At 46.9% G+C, this 27,773-nt stretch overlaps 1 protein-coding gene across 8 annotated transcripts in view; it reads right to left on the reverse strand.

Moving 5' to 3' along the window:
- Positions 1-11,287: 11,287 nt before the first annotated feature.
- Positions 11,288-27,773, reverse strand: part of SLC25A37 (solute carrier family 25 member 37) — a 42,996-nt gene continuing 26,510 nt past the window's right edge. For 4 of the 8 annotated variants that reach the window (XM_038573788.1, XM_038573791.1, XM_038573790.1 and 1 more), the window contains 3 exons: positions 18,857-19,085; positions 16,802-16,858; positions 11,288-14,924 (listed from right to left, as the gene is read on the reverse strand). In XM_038573788.1, coding sequence (XP_038429716.1) covers positions 14,404-14,924; positions 16,802-16,858; positions 18,857-19,085 — 807 coding nt within the window. In that variant the 3' untranslated portion in view covers positions 11,288-14,403. The other 4 variants (XM_038573794.1, XM_038573795.1, XM_038573793.1 and 1 more) reach the window with 4 other exon arrangements.

Genomic DNA, 27,773 nt, shown 5'->3' on the forward strand with positions numbered 1-27,773 from the left:
GACATCCATATGCCAAAAAAAGTTAATCTAGACACAGACTGTACACCCTTCACAAAAATTAACTCAAAATGGATCATAGTCCTAAATGTAATATGCAAAACTGCAAAACTCCTAGAGGATAGCATAGGAGAACACCTACATGACCTTGGGTTTGATGATGACTTTTTAGGTATGACACCAAAGGCATGATCCATGAAAGAAATAATTGATAAGCTGGACTTTATTAAAATTAAAAATTTCAGCTCTGCAAAAGATGCTGTCATGAAAATGAAAAGACTAGTCATTGACTGGGAGAATATTTCAAAAGATGTCTGATAAGGACTGTTATTCAAAACATACAAAGAACTCTTAAACTCAACAACCCAATTAAAAAAAAGTGTCAAAGACCTTAACAGATACCTTGCCAAAAAAAAAAAAAAAAAAAGAAAAGAAATCTATCTATCTATCTATCTATCTATCTATCTATCTATCTATCTATCCACACACACAGATGGCAAATAAGCATATGAAGAGATGCTTCATATTATGTTAGCAGAGAAATGCAAAAACAATGAGACAGAAATACTCACCTATTAAAATGGCCAAAATCTGGGGTGCCTGGGTGGCTCAGTCAGTTAAGCATTTGCCTTCAGGTCAGGTCATGATCCCAGGGTCCTGGACTAGAGCCCTGGGTTGGGCTCCCTGCCCAGCGGGGAGTCTGCTTCTCCCTCTCCCTCTGTCCACTCCCCACATTCCAGTTCATGCCCCCCCCCTCTCAAATAAATAGATAAAAAATCTTTTATAAATAAAATAAAATAAAATGGCCAAAATCCGGAACACTGACAAGGATGTAAAGCAGCAGCAACTCTCCTTCATTGGTGGGAATGCAAAATGGCAAAATAGTAGTCACTTTGGAGGACAGTTTGGCAGTTTCTTTCCAAAAAAACCCCCACAGTCTTACCAAACAATCCAGCAATCACGTTCTTCAAACCAAAGGAGTTAAAAACTTTCAAGGCAAAAACCCGCACATGGATGTTTACAGCAACTTTATTCCTAGTTGCCAAAATTTGGAAGCAATCAAGATGTCCTTCAGTAGGTGAATGGATAAATAAACTGTGGTACAGCCAGACAATGGAATATTATTCATCACTAAAAGGAATGAGCCAACAAGCCATGAAAAGACATAGAGGAACTTTAAATGTATATTAAGGGATCCCTGGGTGGCGCAGCGGTTTAGCGCCTGCCTTTGGCCCAGGGCGCGATCCTGGAGACCCGGGATTGAATCCCACGTCGGGCTCCTGGTGAATGGAGCCTGCTTCTCCCTCTGCCTGTGTCTCTGCCTCTCTCTCTCTCTGTGTGACTATCATAAATAAATAAAAATTAAAAAAAAAATAAATGTATATTAATTAAGTGAAAGAAAAGTGAAAGAAAGCCTCTCTGAAAGACTACATACATACATACATACTACATACATACATACATACTATATGATTTAATATGTATATTAATTAATTAACTAATGATTTAAATGTATATTAATTAAGTGAAAGAAAGCCTCTCTGAAAGACTACATACTATATGATTCCAAGTATAGGACATTCTAGAAATGGCAAATTATGGAAATAGTAAATAGATCAGTAGTTGCCAGAAGTTAGGGGAGGGAAGGATAAATAGGTAGAGCACATTGGATTTTCAAGCTAACAAAACTACCCCGTATGATACTATAATAATGGACACATGTCATTATACATCTGTCCAAACCTATAGAATGTACGACACCATGAATGAACCCTAATGTAAACTACAGTCTTTGGGAGATATTAATGTGTCAATATACATTTATCAATTGTAACAAATGTACCATTCTGGTGGGATGTTAGTAATGAGGGGTGCTTGGGGCGCCTGGTTGGCTCAGTCAATTAAGAGTCAGGGTCCTGGGATTGAGCCTTACATCGGGCTCCCTGCTCAGCGGGGAGTCTGTTTTTCCCTCTCCCTCTGCCCACTTGTACTCTTTCTCAAATAAATAAAATCTTTTAAAAAATAATGAGGGGGGGCTGTGCATGTGTGGGGAAGGTGGTATATGGGAACTCTCTATCTTCTTCACAACTTTACTGTGAACCTAAAATTGTTCTTAAAAACCGAATATAGGGCAGCCCCGGTAGCCCAGCAGTTTAGCGCCACCTTCAGCCCAGGGTGTGATCCTGAAGATTCGGGATCCAGTCCCATGTCAGGCTCCTTGCATGGAGCCTGCTTCTCCCTCTGCCTGTGTCTCTGCCTCTGTGTGTGTGTGTGTGTCTGTCTGTCTGTCTGTCATGAATAAATAAATAAAATCTTTTTTAAAACCCCCATGTCTAATTTTAAGTTTAAACAGTCTCTACAATTTAAAAAAAAGCCACAGAAAAACTACATTGTGTCTTCCTATAGGCATATACTAGATGAAAATAAGGGCATTACTACTATCACATTCCGGAAGTTGCAGGCACTTGATACATTATGACCTATTTTGTTTCAGGCATTGTGCAGAGCCTAGAGTTCAACACAGAGGAAGAGTCAGCACTCAGAATTTTTTTTTAATTTTTTTTTTTTAAATTTATGATAGTCACAGAGAGAGAGAGAGGCAGAGACATAGGCAGAGGGAGAAGCAGGCCCCATGCACCGGGAGCCCGATGTGGGATTCGATCCTGGGTCTCCAGGATCACGCCCTGGGCCAAAGGCAGGCGCCAAACCACTGCGCCACCCAGGGATCCCAGCACTCAGAATTTAGATAGACATATAGGTAAACCAGTTATTTAATTACAGTTGCACAGAGATGTAGCAGTTAAAAGCCTATTACAGAGAAGGATGTGAAATACACTGAACATCCATCATTTTCCTATACCAATTTTCTGGATGTTTATATTTGATTGTATAGGAAACGAGAAGTGAATAGTAGTAAAGAAAAATGATAATGAATGATTCTTTATGGCAGGCAGGCTAAAAGGTCTGTGGAGATTCTCTTTCCAATCTCATATAAAAAGCATGTAATCATACTTTTGATTATAGACTTAGAGACAAGGTGGAGCCTATACTATATGAACAGAGGCTACTGCAGCTGAAGGAACTATTACAGGACATCTGGCCTACTCCTTTCACTTTGCAGATGAGGAAACTACAGACCAGAGAGATTAAATGATATGGCCAAGGCCACTCAAGATTGTCCAACCAGTTAGTGAGCTCCAGGACTAGCATCCAGACCTTTGGATATGCTGACCCATCTGCTATGTGCTCAATGGTTAAAATGGACCAGAGCAAATAAATTACTTCATTATAACAACAAATAAAATTATCCATGTATTAGTATTCACCATAAGATAATTGTATGCTTTTCAAATCTGGTTTTTAGAAACTCGCTGATCTTAAAAACACAAGCCTTACAGAGGCCAAGGTGGACATTCAAGAGAGCGTCAATAAACAAAGATTTTTATCTAAGCCAAACCAACAAAAACAATCTCTTCAAAATAAGAAGCTGGTTCAGATGAAGCATGACACTAGGAATTTAAGAACATTTGACGTACATTTGACAACCCTCGCTCATTGGAACACCATGAAGCTTAGGACCTTCAGATTCCATTCTGCGTGAAGGAAGTTTTTCTATCATGATGAATAATAGTCTCAGGGTCTGGTACAATCTTTCCATCTAGAACATTCTCTTTTCTCTTTTCTCTTTTCCTGGCTGCTCCTCTCAGTATAATTGCCCTTGCAGTACCATTAGCCATGACTCCTGTATCATTCACCCAGATGTCACTCATGTCATGAGTTTGAGGGGAGGCAAGTGAGGATCATACACTACACTTGGCCATCAGATCCAGGATCCTGCCTGAATACCATGAACTGACCATAAAGTTTCCCTATTATGGACATACACTAAATCATGAATGAGATCACTGGAAATGCTAGAAAATAAGCAAGAAGCAAAGAAAGTTGTGAGCCTTCGGGTCTTACCAGCTTTTAGGCTGGTGATGTTTTTTCAGTCTGGGACCCAAAGCAGTTGAAGTTTGGACATTGCCTTGAATCCTTAGGTATTTTTTTCACCTAGGATTCTCATTATGGAAAGTACTTACTACAAAGCAGTACCCATTAAAACCTCGTGAAGCCCAGTACTCCAGAAAAAGGGCATTATGGGTTTTTCATTGAAGTTTGCCTATTATTTTATTCCAAACTTTGCACAGACACAATTAGCTAAAGGGAGACAATTTGCTGAAATATTTCACTCACATGGTTGCATTAAGGTAAATATATGACTCTCAGGAAACATGTCTGACACCTGTCATCCTGAGCTAAAGGCGTCCACCAGGAGGATATTCTCATTTTTCAGTAGAAAGCCAGAATCTATTTCCATAAGTCCAGAAACAGAAGAGAGCAAACGTTCTCAGAACTACTCTTTATTTCTTTTTTTTAAGCTACCTCTTGCCTAAAGGCAGCCACAAGGGCCAGTGTGACAATAATGGGGAACCCACATATCCACAGTGGGTCACTTCTGTCACTCTGGGCTTCACGAAGCTTCAGTTGGGTTCTGCTTTTTAGTAAAGGCTGTCAGCAGTGAGTCCTTCACAACAATAGAAATTCATGAGGATTCTAAAGCAATGGCAGGCCTCAAATGCCCTGGGTCAAAGACAAAAACAGTGGATCACCTGGATTTCTATCTTTTCTTCCCACAGAGGAGTTTCAGATAACAGTGAACATGGGCTAGGCTGTCCCTCTTAGGGTGGCACTTTGCCCACTCAGCAAAGCCACCAGTGGTTCTCACCAGGTGCCCCACCTACAATGGAAAATGAAAGATCAGGACCACCATGGGTAAATAATAACATCAGCAAAGAGCTTCCTAATGAAGCCCTATCAGCAGAAAACTGGAATTCTAAAGTATCATCTCATAGCCATACATTTACCAAAGCAAAAGCTCACATGTTCCCCGAAATATTACTTGTAGGAGGCAAGGCCAGAGAAGTAAGTTTGGAAGTATTCTCAAATTGTATAAATGTACTGGGGAGTCTGTACTTTAAATATGGTGTCTGGCTGGAGACCCCTCATGAAATTTTCTTCCTTCCCACTAAACTACTGGGATAGCCTGGATGTTCTACAAATTATCTGACTTCTTGATAGATATCGTTTGTTTCCAGCTTTTGAATTTCATGAACAATCATGAACAATCCTAAGATGTGCAATTTTGAGTACCTAAATATCACCTACGGGAATATTATGTCAGATACGTTAGGAATGGCGTTGGGAGAGAAAGCAGGTGAACTTGGCAAAGGTGGGATTTATAAGGCAACTAGTAAAGACAAGAGTAAAGGGGGGGGGCGAACAAACCAAGGACAAGAGCAAGGAGAAAAATGTGGAAATTTTTAATTGCTTCAGTTGTTTCCCCACCACACATAAGCAGGTAGAACTGATGACACCTCCTCCTTCTGAAAAGCTTCAGCTCTTGGCGACCTTCATGGTTTTCCAACCACTCGAGTGTCTCCCAGTTCCTAATTTTTTCATTATTAAATCTGAGCATTCCAGAAAGTTCTTGTTCTCTCTTGGAGTTCTCATCTGTGTGCATGGCTTTTGCCACCACATCCCTTCAGGGTAACTGTCAAATCCTTAGCCCCAGTTCCAGCTTTGCTCCTGAGCACCAATATTGTTATTCCTTCTGAGTAGGTATCTCCACCTCTGATATCCCATAGGCATTCCAAACTCTACAGGACTTCAGAAGTTTGCTAAATACAGCTAATGATTGTTGCTCTTATGCAGAATGAGGGACATGATAGGATGGGGGGGGTGCTGTGGAGAAAAGAATGAATGAACAGCAGTTTCTGTTCTCATGGGGCACACATCCTGGACAGATGGTAGCAAAAGTGCAAAGCAAGGTAGGCCCCAGTGGCTCTAGGCCAGGTACTGACAAGGAAGAGAGAAAGAGAGAGATCACATTTCATATGAGAGACAGGAAGAACTTTCCAATGGAGTAAGAAATGCCATCATCAGGGCATCTTAAATATAAGACTTTGATGGGTAGAGAGAGGAGGTAGGGAAGAAGCAGGAGAGGGAGGAGGACATTCCAATGGGAACAAAGATCTGTATAGCCAAATGATGGAAAGAGACCAGATGTCCATCTGTTCACCAACAGATGGATGGATAAAGATGTGATATATATAGATAAATATAAATATATACATACACACACACAATGGATACAGATACACACACATACAAAATGGAGTATTACTCAGCCATCAAAAATGAAATCTTACCATTTGCAATGACATGGATGGAACTGGAAGGTATTATGCTAAGCGAAATAAGTCAATCAGAGAAAGACAATTATATGATGTCACTTATGGAATTTAAGAGACAAAACAGAGGATTATAGGTGAAGGGAGGGAAAAATAAAACAAGATGAGATCAGAGAGGGAGATAAACCATAAGAGACTCTTTTTTAAAAAAATATTTTATTTAAATTCAATTAACCAACATATAGTGTAATGCCCAGTGCTCATCCCATCAAGTGCCCTCCTTAGTGCCTGTCACCCAGTTACCCCATCCCCATCTTCCTCCCCTTCAAAACAAAGCAACCCTTTGTTTCTTTCCCAGAGTTAGGAGTCTCTTGTGGTTTGTCTTCCTCTCTAATTTTTCCCCAGTTTCCCTCCTCTTCTTTATAGTCCCTTTCACTATTTCTTATATTTCACATATGAGTGAAACCATATAATGATTGTCTTATTTCACTCAGCATAATACCCTCCAGTTCCATCCACATCAAAGCAAATGGTAGATATCCGTCCTTTCTGATGGCTGAGTAATATTCCATTGTGTACATATACCACATCTTCTTTGTCTGTTCATCTGTCAAAGGACATCGTGGCTCCTTCCACAGTTGGCTATTGTGGACATTGCTGCTATGAACATTGGGGTGTGGATGTCCCAATCATTTCACTACATCTGTATCTTTGAAGTAAATACCTGGTAGTGCAATTGCTGGGTCATAGGATAGCTCTATTTTTAACTTCTTGAGGAATCTCCACACTGTTTTCCAGAGTAGTTGTACCAGCTTGCATTCCCACCAACAGTGCAAGAGCGTTCCCCCTTCTCATCCTTGCCAACATTTGTTTCCTATTTGTTAATTTTAGCCATTCTCACTGGTGTGAGGTGGTATCTCATTGTGGTTTTGATTTGTATTTCCCTGATGGCAAGTGATATGGATCATTTAATCATGTGCTTGTTGGCCATGTGTAGGTCTTCTTTAGAGAAATATCTGTTCATGTCTACTGCCTATTTCATGACTGGATTGTTTGTTTCTTGGGTGTTGACTTTGCGAAGTTCTTTATAGATCTTGGATACTAGCCCTTTATCTGATAGGTCATTTGCAAATATCTTCTCCCATTCTGTAGGTTGTCTTATAGTTTTGTTGACTGTTTCCTTTGCTGTGGAAACGCTTTTTATCTTGATGAAGTCTCAATAGTTCATTTTTGCTTTTGTTTCCCTTGCCTTCATAGATTGTGTCTTGCAAGAAGTTGCTGTGGCCAAGTTCAAAAAGTTGTTGCCTATGTTCTCCTCTAGGATTTTTATGGATTCATGTCTCACATTTAAATCTTTCAACCATTTTGAGCTTTTCTTTGTGTGTGGTTAAGAGAATGGTCTAGTTTCATTTTTCTGCATGTGGCTGTACAATTTTCCCAACACCATTTATTGAAGAGATTGTCTTTTCTCCAGTGGATATTCTTTCCTGCTTTGTTGAAGATGAGTTGACCAGAGTTGAGCGTCCATTTCTGGATTCTCTATTCTGTTCCATTGATCTATGTGTCTGCTTTTGTGCCCGTACCATGCTGTCTTGATGATCACAACTTTGTCATTCAACTTGAAGTCGGGCATTGTGATGCCCCCAGCTTTGGTTCTCTCTTTCAACATACCTCTGACTATTTGGCGTCTTTTCTGGTTCCATACAAATCTTAAGATTATTTGTTCCAACTCTTTGAAGAAAGTCCATGGTCACCAGGGACACCTGGGTGGCTCAGTGGTTGAGTGTCTGCCTTTGGCTTAGGGTGTGATCCCAGGGTCCCCAGGTCGAGTCCTACATCAGGGCTTCCTGCATGAAGCCTGCTTCTCCCTCTGCCTATGTCTCTGCCTGTCTCTCTGTCTCTCTCATGAATAAATAAAATCATTTTAAAAAAATAAAAATTAATTAAAAAGAAAGTCCATGGTATTTTGATAGGGATTGCATTGAATGTGACCACAAGAGACTCTTAATCATAGGAAACAGTCTGAGGGTTGCTGGATGGGAGGGGGTGGGGGATAGGGGTAACTCGGGTGATGGGAATTAAGGAGAGCATGTGATGTAATGAGCACTGGGTGTTATATGCAACTGATGAAGTGCTGACCTCTACCTCTGAAACTAATAATGCATAATATGTTAATTAACTGAATTTAAATAAAATAAAATTTAGAAAAAAAGTTCTGGAAAGAAGGCAGCACTGCTCTGTTTGGGATTGAGACCTGAGATCTCATACATCTATCCTGCTATCCTATCCTGTTTCTCTTTATTCATTCACACAGGAAGCTAAATCAGGTACTGGCATATGTAGGAGAGCCTATTCTTAAATTCAATGGGCAATGAGGAGCCTTGGAAGGTTTTGAGCAAGTGAGTAGCACAGGTAAGCCTCTGGCAGCAGGGGGCAGGAGTCTCTTGGAACTAGGGTACAAATGTTAAGATTTGGAGGATACCCAGCAGGCACCTGGACATTTAGATCTGGAGCTCAGGAGAGAAGTCGAGGGTGCTATATCCCACATCTGGGAACCATCTCTCTCAAGGGGCCAGCTGAAGCTATGAAGGCAGGCCAGCACCAAAAGAGGGAAGAGAGACAGGAAGGTGCAAAGGCAGAAGCTTCCCGAGCAGCCATCGCTAGGTGGCCCAGAAAGGAACTGAAGCCAGGGGATGGTAGTCAAGGTGGACAACCCTGAAGGAGGGCGGGAAAATGGAAGCCAGGAGAGGGGAGCTAAAGAGGCAGCTCTTAGCTAAGAGCTCAAAGCTCTGGTATTGTGCATGCTGGAGGAGAGGCTGAACGTAGAGACAAGGTACCTTCTCTGCCACCACCTGCTATTCCTCTCGGCCAAGTCCCCCCCTTGACACCGCCCCTGCTCTCAGACAGTGAGCTCTTGTTCTCATCTTTCCGTACAGTCACGTGCACCCTGCCCCCAAGCCCTGTAGATACCACTTTTACACGCTTATCAGCTACATGCACTCTGTTCTGGTCACCTTGCCATTCCCTTCATTATCCCACTTCTGGTGGTTTCACTGTGGCACCAATACTGTGGCCGCAGTATTCCTTCTCCACCTCATCCTGTCCACTCCTGCCAGAGACTCTTCCTAAAGCCGAGCTCACGGTGCCCTCTGCTCCAAGACCCTTAATGGCTCCACATCACCTACTGATTCAAGGTCAAACTCCTGATGGCAGTCAAAGCTCTGATTTGCAGCTTACCACTGGAGCACCCCCTACAATGCTCAGATGGCCACACACTAAGTTGTTCTCTCTAGTTGCATTCATCACTCCTAGCCCACGGCTGCCTCTGCCTCAGACCAAAGACCACTCTTCATTCCCCTGTGAGCAGTACCAGCCCACCTGCACACCCTCCCAGTGGTTGTCTCTCTCTTGCACAACTCTGGGCCTGTTACATTCTTCTTGGAGCTGTTTGTTCCCTAAGACTGCTCTCGTGGGTAGGACTGGCATCTCTCCCGAGAACTCAGATAGAAAGGAGACCTAGGCCCAGCAGGAAAGGAACCTGCTTCCCTTGATGGCTTTTCTAGGGCTGGCATCTGAGGAGCATGGATGTGCTGGAGAGGGTCCACTGGGATGAACAGGGCCTCTGCCATGGGCAGAACTGGAGGGTCCAGCACTAGAAGGGGAACCGGTAGGAAGATGAAAAGTTTCTCTCAGCACACATTTTCCAAGCACCTGCCATGTGCTGAGCATTGGGCTGTGCGCCAGCTGTAGCAGACTGGCAAGCTGGTAAGAAAAAAGCCCTGACTTGTAGTGCATGCCTATTTCTGTGGTGCAAATATTCCTGCCATCCCTGATTTCAAAATAGCAGCATGACAGCATGGCACAGGAAGCTGGCAGGAAATTTAGAGTCTGCCCAGGGAGCTGGGTGCAGGGGCTGGCTCTAGCAAACTACCAGTGGGGACAGAGTCATGAATAAGAGGGCCAGGAAAATCATGGCCATGGAGTTTGACCCAGCGGGCATTACGTTACTGTTTTACCTCTGTGTATTCCCTTATGTTCCCCTATTGGGCTGCCTAAGGCTGGACAGGGCAGGAACCACAGGGTATACTTGGCTGTTTTCCCCAAGGCCCCAGACACGGTGCTCTGCTTACGGGATGGACTCCAGCCTGGGTGGCAGATGGACTTCATGGGGCACACAGAGGAGGATGGACATGTATGCTCTGGAAACAGCCCCCTGCTCCCATGTCTGCCACCCACCCCAGAGGAGTGGAAGCAACCACAAGCCACAGATCTGCTTTGAGAAGCTCGGGTTGGCCTTTGGTAAAAGGCCACAGCTTCCAGTTTACCTCGAGTGTTCCACAATCTCCAATCCCTTTCCCTACTTCACGCACCCTTGCCCATGGCTGGTTCTCAGGTCTGCCCTCGATTTTGACTTTTCACCCTTGCTATGGCCTTCAGTGGTGATGCTGCAAGTAGGTTCTCTGACCTCCGAGCTTTGTGAAGAGTCAAGACCTGTCCCTGGCTTTTCAAAAGGGTCTGAGGTCTCTCTCCACCCCTCTCCTACCTCCAGAAAAGGTTAGGTATCTGGCTTAACCTGTGATCTTCAGGAATTATGTGAGGAATCTAGTTGCTCTTGGGCCTTCCATGAAGAGGGACCCTCACTGAACTTCTAAGAGGGGTGGGGGTGGGGGAGGTACATGCGCACACATGCCCCCCCCACACACAAAGCGTGAAACAGGCACATTCCAGGTACCAGGTCTGTGTATCCCATATCCTCACAGCCTGTCACCCTCACACTCCCACACTAGGAAAGAAAACTCCCACCCTCCCCAGGGTGGAGATCAAAGCGAGAGGTGGCTCTCAGCCCTTGCTTTGGCATGATGATGTGACCGTCCCTCAGCTGCCCAACATAGTGATCTGCTTCCATTTCTAGGAATGCTGAAAGGGCATTTTCTATCCCAGCCATGGATCTGGTTTTGCATGAGTGAGGCTGGACTAAGCACCAGCCCCATGGATCAGCCTCCTTCTCCCCATCCACTCTCCTCTTTTCAATATTCCCACCACAGAGCCCACAACACTTCAAAGATCAAGGCTTTATTTTCTCTAGCTCCAGTGTCACAATGGTAGCAGCAAATCTGAAATATCCCCACACATAAACACACATTTGTCCCTGTTCCAGAGAGCTGGCAACAATTGGAGGCAGAAACTGTGCTATTTACTACAGGCATTTAAGAAACAATACTTGCTCACCCTTCTACACTGTGCATCTTACAGGTAGGAAGCAGCAGTACATCCGCATTTAACAGACACAGTCATCCTTAAATAAAGTTAAATAAACCTTATTGGCATAACAACGTGCTAGAGATGAAGCTTTGGAGGGGGGACTTTGGAGGACAGTGCTTGGAATAAGACATCATTACAAACAAACAGAAAACACACAGGATGGAGGCCAGTAAATAGCTAGATTCAATACAAAGTTAATAAAACCCTGTTCTACAAGGGACTGAATCTCACACCACGGTCTGGGCATAGGAGTTCATGCCTGTATGCCCACGCAGTGACTGAGCACTGCACTCAAGGGGCACTGCCTGGCTGCGGACATCACCCCAAAGACACGAACGAACAAGCACATGCCATGATTACGTTAAGGTGATCATCACCAGGGGTGGGGTGAGGACACCTTCCCATTTAGTTACTTCTCAATGTCAAAGTCACTATTGATAACTGGACTGCAGCCTGCACGGCGCAAGAACACAAACTTTGGAGCTCAAAGGGGGAAAATTAATTCCCATAAAATTAAGACAACTTACATTTGTTCAGTGCTTCACAACTTTCAAAACTCTTTCAGATACATGGCTCATCCAGGCTCAGGACGGTCCGGGGCGGTGGGGAGGCAGGATGAGTGCCCCCCCCCCCCATTTCCCAGACCTTCCAGCTCAGTCCACAGAGCTTTCAAACCCACTTCCCTGCCTCTCCTTCTTGCATCCCTCACCCAAAGGAGTTTTCCTAGAGAAGTGAACAGTTTCTTTTCTCAATACCATCGAAAACAAAACCCCATAGGAAAGAATATTTTGCAGCAGTGTGGCATATCTTAAGAGGATGAAAAACAGTGGTTGGATAATTATTTTAGAATTATAATTGTCTTCCTTTTGCAGAATTTCACAGTAACGCACAGCATGTTTTAGAAGATGCAAATACTTCCCGGAGCACCATGGTTTCCATGGGCTTTTGGCACCCCCAGGTGGGACAGAGGCATCCTGCAACTGGTTTCTGACTGGGTGGAGGAAGGTGAGGGAGTGGGAGTGGTCAGCTCCAAAGTAGGACAGGTCAGCAGCCGAGACCTCCCAGCCCAGGAGTCAAGGTCCTGCTCAGGGGTCACGAGTGGGAGCTGCCCGATATGGCACCGTCCTGTCTCTGATCTCAAAACTACTCCTGGAGGCAGTATGCAGGGTGCAAGACGAAAACTGTCCCAGTGCCACCTTTGAGTTCTTTGCAGGAGTAATAGCCTCCAAAGGAGTCTGGGTGGGGATCTCAGTGAGGTGCACTGCATTGACCCTGTGGAAGGTGAGGGGCAAAGGGCAAAGGCCGAAGGTCAGGGCTAGGCCCACCAGATTGAACATACGTGTGCTTCCTACTCATTTTTAAAGGGCTCCAGAAGGAAACCGTGAAGCCACTTGGTCTTCCCTTGGAGATGCCTGGCAGCCAATCAAAGGGCGTGGCCAGAGGAAACAAGCTTGCATTTTTCTTAGTGAGCATCTGGCTCGGATGTACCATTTCAGAAAACAAGGCAGTTAGGCCTGGAGTCCTCAGCTGATGCAGATAAGTGAGGCTGCAGCCAGCTCTGGAGAGGCGGCTTGACTTGTGCACGAGGGTCTGGGCCTCGCTTCCGCAGCTGAACTTGGCCAGAGGATCCGACCTCAGTCCCTCCCTGCGAGGCGAGAGTCTCTGTGACAGGACAGGTGAGCTCATGGTGAACAGAGGGATGGACAAAAGCCATCAACATACTTGCTAGGCTTTTCAAAAATCCCTGAAACCACACAGGGAAACGGATTTAGTCCACACACACGCGCGCACAAAAACGAGACTATCTGGAGTGCCGGAGTTAAAGGCTAAAGCAGAAATAAGTCCTAGGATAAAGGTAGGACTTACCCCCATTGCCTGCCCAACAAGTAACAAAAGATTGGCATGTCAAGAGCTGCTAAGTGCTGGCCCAGAGTGGCACACACTCGCATCATTCACAACGAAGAAGGGAATGGTGTCAGTAGGTATCCCGATCCTACTGGGGGCCGCTGGCCTCCAATGCAACCCATCCTGCCACATGATGTGTGCACACGTGTGTGCTGACAGCGAGAGAAGACACTCCAGGGCCAGGTCTTTGGTCCTGGAATTTTCAGGAAAGACAGAGGGAAAAGGCACATGAAGGTGACTGATTGAATAAAAGGAGAAAAGAAGTAACTGGAAGTAATACATCATCATTTGGATTTTGTTTTCAACGTACCTTTTACCCCCACGAAAAGAGAACTTCAAAATAGAAACTTTATTATTTTACATTCAAGTGAAACTGCCATCTGGGGGCTCCACACAATTTTAGGCCACGTTCAGCAATTTATCACTTTGGCGCCTTTTTATTACTTAACCCAATGTTAGAATCCAGCCCTCTCTTTTTTTAAAGAACAGCCGATACTCCCAGCTGTACCACTGATCTGCACATACACGCTGGCACACACACACACACCCCCCGCCAAAAACTTCTACATAGAAAAATAAAGGATAAACATTATCCATCTATTTTCGACTGTGTACTAGAACTTTTATGTACAGAATTCTCTGTTTTTAATGTTTCCAGTCACTGCACATTTCCTCCCCTCCCGTGGGAGCTGATTCTAGGGCAGGAGACTGCTACAGTGAGGCAGAAAAGCTACATTCCTGTCGAGGGGACGGAGAGCAAAAGCCATTCCTCGCTCCCCTTCCAAAGTCTTTCCCCATCTACCACCTCGGATGTCCCTGAGGACGGCCTTCCGGTAAGCGGCTGTCCCATTGTCCCCTGAGGCGTCAGGGAGCAGAGGGCCCCCCACCCCTGCAAACCTCCTGCCAAGATAACCTCAACCAAGTATGAGGACAAGAGAAGGGAAGCAGGCAGGGAAAGCCTTTTAAAAATAAAAGATTCTGGAATCACTGCCCACAGCCTGTTCCTTTAGTATGGAGTTCGATTCTCCAGCTGGTGCTTGGTGAGAAAGTACTTGAAAAACTCATAGACAGACCAGGAAATGGCAGTGGAGGGCATCTGGTAGATGACACGTGCCTGGATGCCTTTGAAGTAGCCGGAGAGGCCATTGAGCTGATACACCATCCTGAAGGCGTTGGCCATGCCCGACAACCGGCCGCTGATGTTGGCCAGGTTGAGGGCCATGTTCTCCTGAGTGTTGAGGAGCGTCTTACAGACGTCCAGGGGGGTGGTGGCAGCGGCAGCGAGGGCCCCGGCCAGCCCGCCCGAGATGATGTGGGACTGCGGGTTGTAGCTTCGGTGAGGGTTGACCTGCTCCTGCAGGAACTCGTAGGTGATGAAGTGGATGGACTGGAAGGGAATGTTCATGGTCAGCTGCGTGGTGTAGCTCCGATAGAAGGCCCCCAAGCCCTCGGTCCTCCAAACCGTCCAGATGCAGCTGAGGGCCGACCGGTGTGGTGAGTCGTACATCTGCATGCGCTGCTTCACAACTGTGGTCAGGCCGCCGGCAGTCAATGGGTGGTTGGTTGGGTTTGGCCCCACCCCAGGTCGGAGTGAGAGGGGAAGCCAAGCCATAAAGAGAAACAAGCAAGTTTAGACACACTGGTAACAGGTCCCAGAGAGCTAGCACACACGCAGCCCCATCCTGAGACACCAGAGCCAGCTCCAGGCACTCCTGCCTACCAATGTGGCCCTGGGACCCTGTGCTGGGTCACCCCCTGCCTGAAGCCCATGTAAGGAGGTCCTCGAATTGGGCAACCACTTCAGACTAGATTCACCACTGATCTGATCCCCCTGGGCCCGGAGGCCTCCAGCATTGCACCTGCAGCAGAACTAAATCCTGCTCTCTGGTCCCTCTGCCTGCCTCTCTGCCACCCCAGCTGCACAGGTGTCCCGTCTTTTATTCTCTGCACGTGGCCTGTACACAGCATTTACAGCCTCTGTGTGTCACAGGGCTCTTGGGAGAAACACTGGCATTAAGTCAGCCCGGATTCAGGACAAACTCCAGTGAAGAGCCTGGCTGGTTCAAAGGAACAGGAGGCAACCGGGCATTAGCTGGGGCCTGAGAAATAACAGCCCCCACACATGGCCAGGTGAACACATACAAGGTGCTTTGCTTTGTTTTTCAAGAAATGAAGTCCTTGGGTCAATACGACAAAGACAAGATAGGAAGTTGGACCTCACTTATTTCTCTTTTAAAAGTAGAAAAAGAATTCTTGCCTGGTTGCCATGGGCTAATTAACTGGTCACTAACCAGGTCCCTGTATGCACTGCCTTAAACACACAAGAACAGAAGCCCACCTCTTCCAGCCTGACCCATCACATCCCTGCAGGTCAGAACAAGTCCTTTGTCTGCTAGGGGATGGGAGGCAACTGAGAGCAAATTAGGAATTTTAACCTTAAAAGACAAAAACTCCTAACACAAGACTTGAAATGTTGATGTTCTACCTTGAATTTTCCCTTCTGGCAAGGGACCATTTTCAGATGGGGACAAAGGAGGACAGTCATATGCATGGCACACAGGGAATAACTCTGCGGAGGGGATGCCCAGGACAAGGCCCCACTGAAGCCCCTCACTGTGAGGACACGAGTCGGCTAAGGACTCCAGTCTGCACAGCTGACAACTGTTTCCCAGTGCTCCCAAAAATCAAAATAAAAAATAAAATAAAAAGTAACGTGGGAGGAGTTGGCTACGACAGGGACGGCCAAAGGTTAATTCATGAGGAGAGTAAGGCACACGTGGGCATTCCCGACACTCTTCTCTCTACAACTGTGTAGGTTAGAAATGGTCAGAATTTCAGATTTCTTTTAAAAAAGCAAATTGAACCCAAGCCCTAATGAATGGCCTTTGACGGCTTCCCCCTAAATTTGTCTAGGATTGATAAAGGTTAACAAGGGTCAGAGGGTGTGTGTGTGTGTGTGTGTGTGTGTGTGTGTGTGTCTGTGTGTATACGTACATTACATGTACACACAGGTTTTAGAGGAGTGCCAAAGACTAGCCAAGGGAGCTTGTTAAAACAGACTCCCTGTCTCTACTCCCAGAGATTCTGATTTAGCAGGTCTGGGGTGGGACTAGAATTAGCATTCCTAACGTGCTCCCAGGAGGTGCTCCGAGGAGATGCTAACGAGGAGATGCTAACGCTGTTGGTCTCCCCGGATCATAGTCCCACTCTCTGTTCAAGGGATCAGGACCTACACCATAAACTCAAATGCTCAGTCCCTTTTCAAGGCCTTTGCTAACGTGGTAAAGAATTCTGCTTATCCTGACTGGAAGTCCCCTGTCCCGACCTTCTGTCCCCACCACCACAGTTTTTCCTGCCCCTTTGCACATCCCCTCCTGCCATTCCCTGGGACCATAAAGCATTACCTTCTGCTGGATTCATTACCGCATCGTGGAGCAGGGTGGCCATACTCCCAGCTATCCCTGCAAAACAAACTTCAGAAAATTACCCTCTGGGACCAGGCGTTCTGAGGAAGTTCCTGGAACCTAAAATCAGACGGAACGCTGTAGGAGAGCTTTCTAAGAAGCAAAATCTATGATCGGCTGCACCCAGGTAAGCACTGACTCCTCAAAACGTAAAGTGATGATTGAACTGTTGGGGAAAATGGGAACGATAACACAGATGCCATGAGCCATATTTTCATCTTGCAGATCTGTAGTCACTGCCAGGCAAGGCTAGACCCGCTGACATCAGATGGTACCCAGGAGCCACACCTTGTGGCTCTTCCCAGTGGACAACTGCCCAGGTTTTAATTCTCTCCTGTCCCCTCACCTTTGTCTACAGATTAATTTATCTGCCCTCAAGCTGGGGCAAGCAAAGGGGATGCGATTATATACACAGCTAAGAGGGGAGGACAAAAAGAAATTCAAAAAGAAAAAAACCCTTAATAAAATCCAGGCATTTTCAAGAAAACAGGCAAGGGAAGCACACGTCAGGAAGCTCTGCATACGGCAGGTTTCCAGGGTTGGTCTGCAAAGCTGTGACTTGTCTCAGACGGCAGACCCCATCTCAGGCTCTCATCTCGGCCTGGCTTCAAGAACCAGGAACTTTAAAAGTCTAATTCAGGCCTGGAATCTGGCTTTTGGCTTTGGGTTTCCTCCCTAGACAGGTGACACTGCTCAGCAATTAAGATTAGCACCAGAAGGGGGAAGGAATGAGCAACAGCAGGATAATGCTTCAGAAATGCATATAAAGCCCCCGTCCCCCTCCACACACACTTACAATTACTACCAGAAAGGTCAAAGTGCAACCACAGCATACATCACAGCAAAGCAGTAACAGCGCTGGGCAGAACTGTGTTCCATCCAACCGCCTACAGGGGGTTCAGTGACCCAGGACTAAACCATGACACGAGGCAGTTTCAGCAAAAGGCAAGCCCCGAGGCCACGCACTCAGGGAACAGCATCAGAGTGTGACCTTTGGGGCTGTCTTGATAAATGCAACCAGGGACCCGGTTTTGTTTTGTTTTTAAAAAGCAAAATAAATGTCTGCAAACCAGCCAGGTAGTTATTATTACCAGGGTTTGCTGATGGAAGGGATGCTTTGGGGTTCTCTCTTAGTGGGACAAAAAGAATGGGGGGAAGCTGTCGCTGGTCACTCTACCTCTTCGTTGCTGAAAAATTAGTTTTGTTAAAATAAAGATACCTTACGCTGCTCTTCGTAGTCCCCTTCCATACCCAAAGAAAAACCAACAAAAGCAAAACCCACAGGAGGGGGAAGGAGCAGCTACCACTGAGCCGCCTGCTGACCCAAGCCCCCTCCCGCTGCTCCCTCAAAACGACAAAGGAAAACCACTCCAGCCCTTGCTCGCAGGGCTCGCAGAGATGTGCAACCTCGACCAGAGACCAACAGAAGAGAATGGGGTCGAAATCCCCAAATCCCCAGAGGCTTAAGACGGGAAAGGTGGCCTGCGCTGCAGCAAATCCTTTGTCAGCCATAAAACTTCTTGACCTTTTAAAGCTTAGTTAGATCTTGACGTTGCAGGGACCTGTTGAACCAGTTTTTAAATAGTCTCAAAGAAGCTGTCCAGATAACTTTTTTTTTTTTGAATCCAGCATTGAAAAGTTTTGTTTCTATTCAGGGTTTTTTTTTTTTTTTCCTAGATCTGATCATTAACTGCTTTTCAATGTCTTAAAAAGAAAAAAAAATGAAAAACCCACGCAACAATGCAAACTGAAACACCTCTGTCACCGACTTCCCCCAGGCTTTAGAAAGCGAAGAAGGGGAAACAGAAAAAGCCTGTGTGTGTGTGCGTGCGTGTGTCTGGGTGTGTGTGCACACACGACTCTAGAGTCCTTTATTCATAAGCAAGCGCGGCGGAGATGAGGCGTCAGGCTGCTGGGTCACGGGGAGGAGAACCCCGGGGAAGGGTCTGTTGAAGGAGAGAGCTCTCTAACTCCAGACAAACGCTTTCAAAATACCGTTGGCTAGGTGGCTGTTTCCTTGGTGGTGGAGAACGGCATTTAAAGTCCTTTTCATGTTTTCATAGCAGGCAAAGTACATGGCGTGGGCCGGCCCTGCGCCCATCATCATCACGTTGAGGCCTCGCAGGGGCCTCCAGAAGCCTTCAGTCCGAATGATTTTCTTGAGGGCTCCATAGACGCTTGTGTACTGCGCTTTGGGATCCGGATTCAAACTCTGCATTCGTGTCTGGGGATGGGCAAGAAGACAAAACAGTGGATGTTAACAAGGATGATAGGAAAAAGGAGACCTGGGGCAGGGGGAGAGAGAGCTGTCCATTGTCGGTTTCACAGGATTCCTCGGTGAAGAAAACATTTCTTCCCTCCTTCCTGGAGGACTCCCTCCCTCACAGACACACATTCCCATGGATTTCATTACAGCCAGGAGAGGGGGAACAGGTGGGGGGCAGATTTGGGATAGGAATAGGTACCCTGGGGACACCTGGGTGGCTCAGAGGTTGAGCGTCTGCCTTTGGCTCAGGCCATGATCCCGGGGTCCCGAGATCAAGTCCCCATCGGGCTTCCTGCATGGGGCCTGCTTCTCCCTCTGCCTGTGTCTCTGCTTCTCTCCCTCTCTCATGAATAAGTAAATAAAATCTAAAATCTAAAAAAAAGAAAAAAAAGGAATATGTACCCTGCCACTGGCAAGCTGTGTGACTCCTGATCCCTTAATCTCTCTGGACCTCAGGACCCCCAATTAAAAAAACAGGATTGCCACAAACATCAAATGAAACAATGCATAAGAATTCCTTAATAAACTCAGAGACCTAGTCACATGTAAGTATTCTTTTTTAAAAAAACAGTTTATTTATTCATAAGAGACACACACAGAGAGAGGCAGAGACACAGGCAGAGGGAGAAGCAGGCTCCATGCAGGGAGCCCGACGTGGGACTCGATCCCAGGACCCCAGGATCACGACCTGAGCCAAAAGCAGATGCTCAACCGCTGGGCCACCCAGGTGCTCCCACATGTAAGTATTCTTATCCTATGGTTCCACTTCTGGTCCTAAAGTCTGTGTCCTCACTTATCTGAAAGTTCTGAATGCTCTTGTTCAGCCCCAACTGGGCATCTCCCAAAGGTCCTCCAGGCCTCATCTCACATCTCCTCTATATTTTACATTGTGCCTTTAGAAGTTAGCACTTATATTTTTTAAAAAATATTTTATTTTTTTATTTTATTTATTTATTCATGAGAATAAATTCATTCACACACAGAGAGAGGCAGAGACACAGGCAGAGGGAGAAGCAGGCTCCATGCAGAGAGCCCGACATGGGACTCGATCCTGGGCCTCCAGTATCACACCCTGGGCTGAAGGCGGCACTAAACCGCTGGGCCACCAGGGCTTCCCAGAAGTTAGCACTTTTAAATACAAACGGTCTTGTTCTTAATTTGTTCCTGTGTGCAGCCCTGCCTGCTTGAGACAGAAGCTCGGCTTTCCCCACCTCTGTTATCCCTATCAGACTACCAGGGCGCTGAAGTAGGTGTGACAGTTCATCTACGAGTCAACATGGCAAGACCATGGTACTTACAATGGCTCCAACTATGGCCACACACTAATCTAGATGTTCTGTGGAGGAATTTCTTTAGATGAGATCAACATTTAAATCATTAGATTAGGATCCCTGGGTGGCTCAGTGGTTTAGTGCCTGCCTTCTGCAGGGCGTGATCCTAGAGTCCCGGGGTCGAGTCCCACATCGGGCTCCCTGCATGGAGCCTGCTTCTCGCTCTGCCTGTGTCTCTGCCTCTCTCTCTCTCTGTGTCGCTCATGAATAAATAAAATCTTTAAAAATCAATCAATCAATCAATCACTACATTAGACTTTGAGTAAAACAAATTACCCTGTGTAGTATAGTGGATCTGCATACACACGCACACACATTCTCTCTCTCTCTCTCTCTCTCTCTCTCACTCTCTCTCTCTCTCTCTCTCTCACCTGGTTTGGCCTCTGGAGAACCCTGACTGGTACAGGAGATAATGTCTGCCAGGTGAAAGACCCACCCTGGTTCTGTCCTGCAAAAGCAACAGCATGCCTTCCTCGGCTCCCCTCAACACATGCACAGCCCAGAAGGGAGGGCTGTTGGCGGGGATATCCTTTCACCACCAAACAAAAATCATACCCAAAACTAATATACAAAATGGAAGAAGAATTTCTCCAGCTGGGAATGGGGGAAGGGCCCCCAGCTCTCTCCTCACTCTGAGGCAGAGACATCCATCCCCTCGGTAATTCTAGGGCTCAGAGGAACTGGGTGAAAACCAATGATCTAAATTAACACTCATCTGTGGAATTTAAGAAACAAATGAACAAACAGAGAAAAAAAAAGGGACAAACAGCAAAGAAAAAAACAGACTCTTAACTACAGAAAACAAACTGGTGTTTGCCAGAGGGGAGGGGGGTGGGAGGATGGGTGAACTAGGTGATGGGGATTAAGAGTCCACTTACGGTGATGAGCACTGAGTAACATACGGAAGTGCTGAATCACTACATGGTACTCGTTTTTTGTTTTTTTTTTTAAGATTTTATTTATTTATTCATGAGAGACACAGAGAGAGAGGCAGAGGCATAGGCAGAGGGAGAAGCAGGCTCCATGCAGGGAGCCCGACGTGGGACTCGATCCTGGGTCTCCAGAATCACGCCCTGGACTGAAGCCTGCGCAAAAACCACTGAGCCACCCAGGCTGCCCACTACACTGCACTCTTGAAGCTAATATGACACTGTATGTTAACTACACCTGAGTTTTATTTTTTTTTAATTTTTATTTATTTATAATAGTCACACAGAGAGAGAGAGAGAGAGGCAGAGACATAGGCAGAGGGAGAAGCAGGCTCCATGCACTGGGAGCCCGACGTGGGATTCGATCCCAGGTCTCCAGGATCGCGCCCTGGGCCAAAGGCAGGCGCCAAACCGCTGCGCCACCCAGGGATCCCTACACCTGAATTTAAAAAAATAAATAAATTTTTAAAGTTAATGGTCAATTTTCCGATTTCACCAGCTAACAAAAACCACAAAGAAAATGGGCACATCACTGGCAACTTTTCATTTTGCCAAGAAAGCATAAAACAGTAACAACATGAGCAACCAATCACCAATGTCCTCCATTACAACCATTTTCTATGAAAGGACATTTTTAATGTTTAAAAAAAATAAAAAAAAGCAAAGACTCCCTCTGATTATAAAAGTATTCTGTAAATTAAATTTAGCTTTATTAAAAACTTACCACTTGGGGCACCTGGCTTAGTTGGCACATGGCTTAGTTGGCTAAGCGTCCTACTCGATTTCAGCTAAGGTAACGATCTCAGGGTTGTGAGCCCCACGTGGGCTCTGTGCTGGGCATGGAGCTTGCTTATCCCTCTCCCTCTGCCCCTCCCCACAAGTCTCTCTCTCTTGAAAAAGAAAAAAACAAAAAACCAAAACTCACCACTTTAGGCCTTCTTTTCTACCACAGACTGGTGAAAACGCCCCCTGGTCCAGCCCGAGGTAGCTGCCTGGCACACCTGACACACACTTCTCGGGGAGTGCAGGGCAGGAATGGATGGGGGTCAGGGTCACTGTACCTTTGGTTGAACTGTTTTCTATTCTAACATGTTTCCAATGTATTCAACGTAGCTTAGTAATGGAGGATACATTATAAGCAAAGGAGAAGTGAAACGGTCAACCTAGAGGACACCTGACTTTGCTCCAAGTGTCCTGCTGGCCGGGGCAAATGAAGTATGGGAAGTGCAAAGTGCCCACTTTGGAAGAGGCACACCTACTTCTTCAGGACAGCTGTGGCTACCTACGGCACTAAATTCTCAAAGACACTTAGATTGCTCATATTTTAGAGCAAAGAAAGCTTTGTATTCCCCTGCCCTTTTCCTATAACATGTTTCCAATGTATTCAACGTAGCTTAGTAATGGAGGATACATTATAAGCAAAGGAGAAGTGAAACGGTCAACCTAGAGGACACCTGACTTTGCTCCAAGTGTCCTGCTGGCCGGGGCAAATGAAGTATGGGAAGTGCAAAGTGCCCACTTTGGAAGAGGCACACCTACTTCTTCAGGACAGCTGTGGCTACCTACGGCACTAAATTCTCAAAGACACTTAGATTGCTCATATTTTAGAGCAAAGAAAGCTTTGTATTCCCCTGCCCTTTTCCTATAATTTCCCCTGATAAAAAGCAGGAGCATAAGGCAGGAGGCGGCATAGGGCGAATGGGGATGAACCAGGTCCCATCACTTATGCTGTGACCCTGGGCAAGACAGGATCTTACACTCTTCCTACTTTCATTTCCTCTGGTGACAGAATGGTTGAGAAAATTAAATGTCTATGACCATCATTACTGTTAATAACAATAAAGGATGTGGTTCTAGTCATCTAACCCTGCAGAGGTCTAAGCTCCATGGGGGCAAGGGGCTGCATGTGTCTTATTTACAGTATATCTTCGACGTCTATTACGGTGTCTAGCTCACCCAGGGAGTCCAATAAATATTTGTTGAACGAATGGATGAACAAACAAATGTGTGCAACGTATAGTACCAACTGGGGTCATGGGGTACTATGTCTCTTATTTCACTTCCCCCCTAAAATATGATGAGTAGATTTTCTGGAGTTACCTGCTCCTCCCACCACTCCTTCCCTATTGATTAAAAAAAAAAAAAAAAAAGTTCCCGTTTTACTGCATTTCCCAAGACCAACTGTGATCTGCTGAGCCACAAGCAGTCCAGAGGCAGCCTGTCCCTGGGGCCTGTCAATAAAGGGCAGCTCCTGGCAGTCCTGTTCTCAGAGGAGAAGCCCCTGGGGATGGAATGCAGAAGCTGGCTGCCTTCTCCACCACCCACACCCCCTGTTTCTGGCCTGGGGCAGCAAGAGCAGTGGTGACGAAGGCCTCCCTCGGGTCCTAGGGAGTAGGAACCCTTACAAGCAGGGGTGGCAGTGTAAGAAAACACATAGACCTGGAATGAAGAGTGGAGAGGTTGGATTCTGGACCTGACACCAGCTCCAACAGGGCCAAGTGGCCTTGGCTATGGCATGTCATCTCTCTGGTCCTCCATATCCTCAAATGGAAAATGAAGGAGAGGATCGCAACAGTGGCTGATGACCAGAATTACAGGGAAATGTTTAAAAATGTCCTTCCAGGCACCACTCCAACACATGTGGATTCAAAACTTTTTTTAATTCCCTAGATGATTCTAATCATCAGTGTGGAGAACTCCTAAATAAAGGACCCGTTCGGCCCTAGCACTTTCCAGTAACATTCTGTATCCAGCCTTGGCAGAAAGGGACACACCTGGGTTAAGTAAGGGGGAAAGGTGGGGGACACAGTGTGGACAGAGCGGGGGGCAGAGGCAGGAAGCCTTAGAGCCAGCCAGTCCGACCTTGTCGGTCTGACTCCAGCTCTGGGACCTCGGGCTGGTTCCTCAAGGTTGGGGTGTGGAATGATCCCCAGCTGTCAGAAACCGGAGTGAGGTAACCGTGGGAAAGGCCTGGAGGAGGAGGCAGGCAACAATGCCCATCTTTTCTCCCACTCACCCTTTATATAGTGTCAAGAAGGCTTCTCCCTGACAAAGCTGCTCACACTGGCCAGCTCTCGTGGACTCAGAAGGGAAATTTGGGATTGATGTCTCATCTCTCTCTTTTTAAATTAGGGGTGATGGGACGTCTGGGTGGCTCAGTGGGCTGAGCGTCTGCCTTTGGCTCAGGACGTGATCCCGGGTCCTGGGATTGAGTCCTGCATCAGGCAGGGAGCCTGCTTCTCCCTCTACCTGTGTTTCTGCCTCTCTCTGTGTGTCTCTCATGAATAAATAAAATCCTTAAAAAAATAAGATAAAATAAATAGGGGTGAGGCAGCTAGAGTAAATTTTACTGAACCAAAATGCACCACACCCTGTGAACAAGACAAAGATAACTGGGTGTCTCTGCACACTCAGTAGACTTCTGTGTCCAGTAGACTTCTGAGGGTCTCCCCAAAGGAGGCCACGTTTAGTGACACAAGCTTGGGATGGAGGCAAGTGGCCCCTGAACAGGGGGAGGATCCAGTCAAGGTCCCTCAGGCCCACCGTGGCCACAGTGGCCAAGTTCAGAGCTGGAGCCCCTTTAGTGCCACCTACATTTTTCAATCTGCTCTCAGAGTTCACCTACCCTCCATCGGGCACCTGGATGCAGAAAGGAAAAGTTGATGGGGAAATAAATAGCAGGGAACATGGGAGATGAGGGGAGAATGACAGAGACTCTCCGTCCATGTGGCACAGAGGATCTCCGAGGGTGGCCATCTGCACCAGCGTGGTCGCCGGAGCTCTCCCAGGAGGGAGGCCGAGAGAAGCCAAGGTGGCTCAGGAGTGGCCACAGGAGTGGCCGCAGCAGGGGAGCCCCCCAGTTCAGCATCTTTCCTTTCTTTCCTTCCCTTCCTTTCTTTTCTTTCTTTTCTTTTCTTTCCTTCCTTCCTTCTTTCCTTCCTTCCTTCCTTCCTTCCTTCCTTCCTTCCTTCCCTCCCTCCCTCCCTCCCTCCTTTCTTTCTTTCTTTCTTTCTTTCTCAGTGACTCTACTTGGAAAATGTACAACTGAGGGCCAGGCATTTTTTAAGTGACTTGTGGAACCGAGAAGAAGCTGGGGGTGAGTGGAGACAACCCAAGCAGCCCTTCCCTCGATGGATGAATGCATAAACCGAAAGGGATCCATACAGACAATGGAACACTACTCAGTCTTGAAAAGGAAGGATGTTCTGGCCTAGGCTATAGCTTGGGTGAACCTCAGAACATGATGGTGAGTGAAATAAGCCTGTGACACACACCCGCAAACAGATATTGTGCAATTCCACATAACATGAGGTACCTGGAGCCGCCAAAACCACAGAAACAGAAAGTAGAATGGGGCTGCCAGGGGTTGGGGGAGGGGAACGGGGCTGCTCCCCGGGCACAGAGTTTCGTTTCTGCAAGATGTACAGTTCTGCCAATGTACTTAATGCCTCCGAACCGTGCACTTGAACGTGGTTAGGATGGCACGTTCCAAGTTATGTGTATTTTACCACAATTTGTTTAAAAAGCCCAGGTGTGACAGGGGACAGAAGGAAAAAGACACAGAGAAAGGGCAGAGATTAAAAATCATAACCAAAACAAACCGAAAAGACAGAGACGGAGAATTTCACAAACTGCCTATCCTGTCCTGGGTTTCAGTTCCTGCTCAGGCCTAGCTGCTCACCCTTTCTTTATGATAAATTCCCATCCTTCACATGTTCATTCTGCATTCTGGGAACTTCGGAAGGCTCGGTAGCACATTCAAGGCTCTGGGAAGTCCTTCAGGAAAGTGGCCAGTGAATTTTGCTTAACAAGGCACTTTTTACATGCGTCCGTCTTGGGCAACAGAAACCTTGTCTCACCGAATAACCAGTTCCGCCTCGCAGAACACACTTTGAGAAAACAGCTGGGCCTGGGAGCAGGAAACACAGGGAGCAGCTTCGGGTGTCAGCAGGATCCGGCCCCCCGGATCCCAACGCCCCCCTCCTCACCCCCTTCCCAGGCAGCCTGGGCACAGAGCAGCTGGCAGGAGCAGCCTGGAAGGCAGGCCCAAGAAGCAGCTGGGCAAAGGTGCAGGAGGAGCCTCTGGGCCGTGTTACTCCAGCGCCCCGGCCCAGAAATCAGGAGACCTGGGTCTCAGGCCTGGCTCTTCTCACTCACTGTGTGACTGAGCAAGTCTCCTCCGGCTCTAGAAGGGCAATTCTACAGCAGGGCTCCACCAATGAGACCAACTCTGTACTCGCATGAAACGGGCTCCATAAGCTGCTAGCAAGGCCAGCCTGGAGTGAGGGGCAAGCCCCTTGGCCCAAACTTCCCCCTAAGAAGACAAATCAGGATGAGCCTGCCTTGTCTTGCTCTCCTCTCGAGAGGAGGAGAGGGCGCACAGAAGTGGAAAATGTGTGCTCTGCCTCAGGTGAGCTCGCAGGATCGAATGACAGGAGCTGCAAGGGCCCCAGGCAGAGGACACATGTAGCTCAGCACCTGCCTTTTCAGGTAGGAAACTGTGCCCAGCAAGAAAAGCAAAGGGAGAGAGCAAGCTGAGCCTGGTGTGAAGATCTCTGCCTCCACTCCAGTATCCTGCCCAACCCAAGGACCTACAGCACCACTGGGCAACTGTCCTCCCACCTGGCCCAGATTCCAAGTCCTCCTTTCTTGGTATTTCTTAAAAACGTCCTGTGTTAAAAACATGTGCACTTTCAAGACCGGGAGATAATGAGAAATCTACCCATTCATCCATTCAAAAGCAGTTGCCAAGCTCCTACTCTGAGGCAGGGCCAGGAATGGGTATGAGTGGGGCTCCCAGTTCAGGGTGTGAACAAACATCCCACCAAGGGATGGGGACTGGGCCCTAAAAGGCTACCGAGGAGTCTCTGCTGTTCCAGGCTTGCTCCCAGAGAAAGGAAATTCAGTTCAGGCACCCACAGGGTGCTAGGAAGATACCAAACAGCATTAGTGTCTGCCGCCCAGTGTCCGTTGCAGAATCAAAGTCAAATCGATAAGTTTAATTCTATCCCATCTGCTAACTGTTCCCAAGTGGCACTGACAGTCATGAAGTGGAACTACAGCCCAAGTCAGACTGCAGGTCCCAACCCCAGCCACCTCCCAATTTTCCAAGCCCCATGGCCAGCCACCCATGGGCACACAGCCTCACTCTCCAGCCCTGTGGCCCGAAGCTCTCCCACTTCCACCCACACCCCTTCCATGTGCACGGTGTGTCCATGGCACTGGGGCCTGCTGCTGACACTCCAGTTCCCACCCACAACCACGAAGGGCAGAGAGAGGCAAGCCAAGGAGTCTGTTCCCACGTGGGTGTCGCTTGCTGACACAGAGTTGCATGGGCTCCAGCAGGCAGTCAGGAAAGAAAGGCTTTTTGGCACAGTGCTGTGAGG

This window comes from Canis lupus, chromosome 25 (genome assembly GCF_011100685.1).
Source record: "Canis lupus familiaris isolate Mischka breed German Shepherd chromosome 25, alternate assembly UU_Cfam_GSD_1.0, whole genome shotgun sequence".
Taxonomy (NCBI): Eukaryota; Metazoa; Chordata; class Mammalia; order Carnivora; family Canidae; genus Canis; species Canis lupus.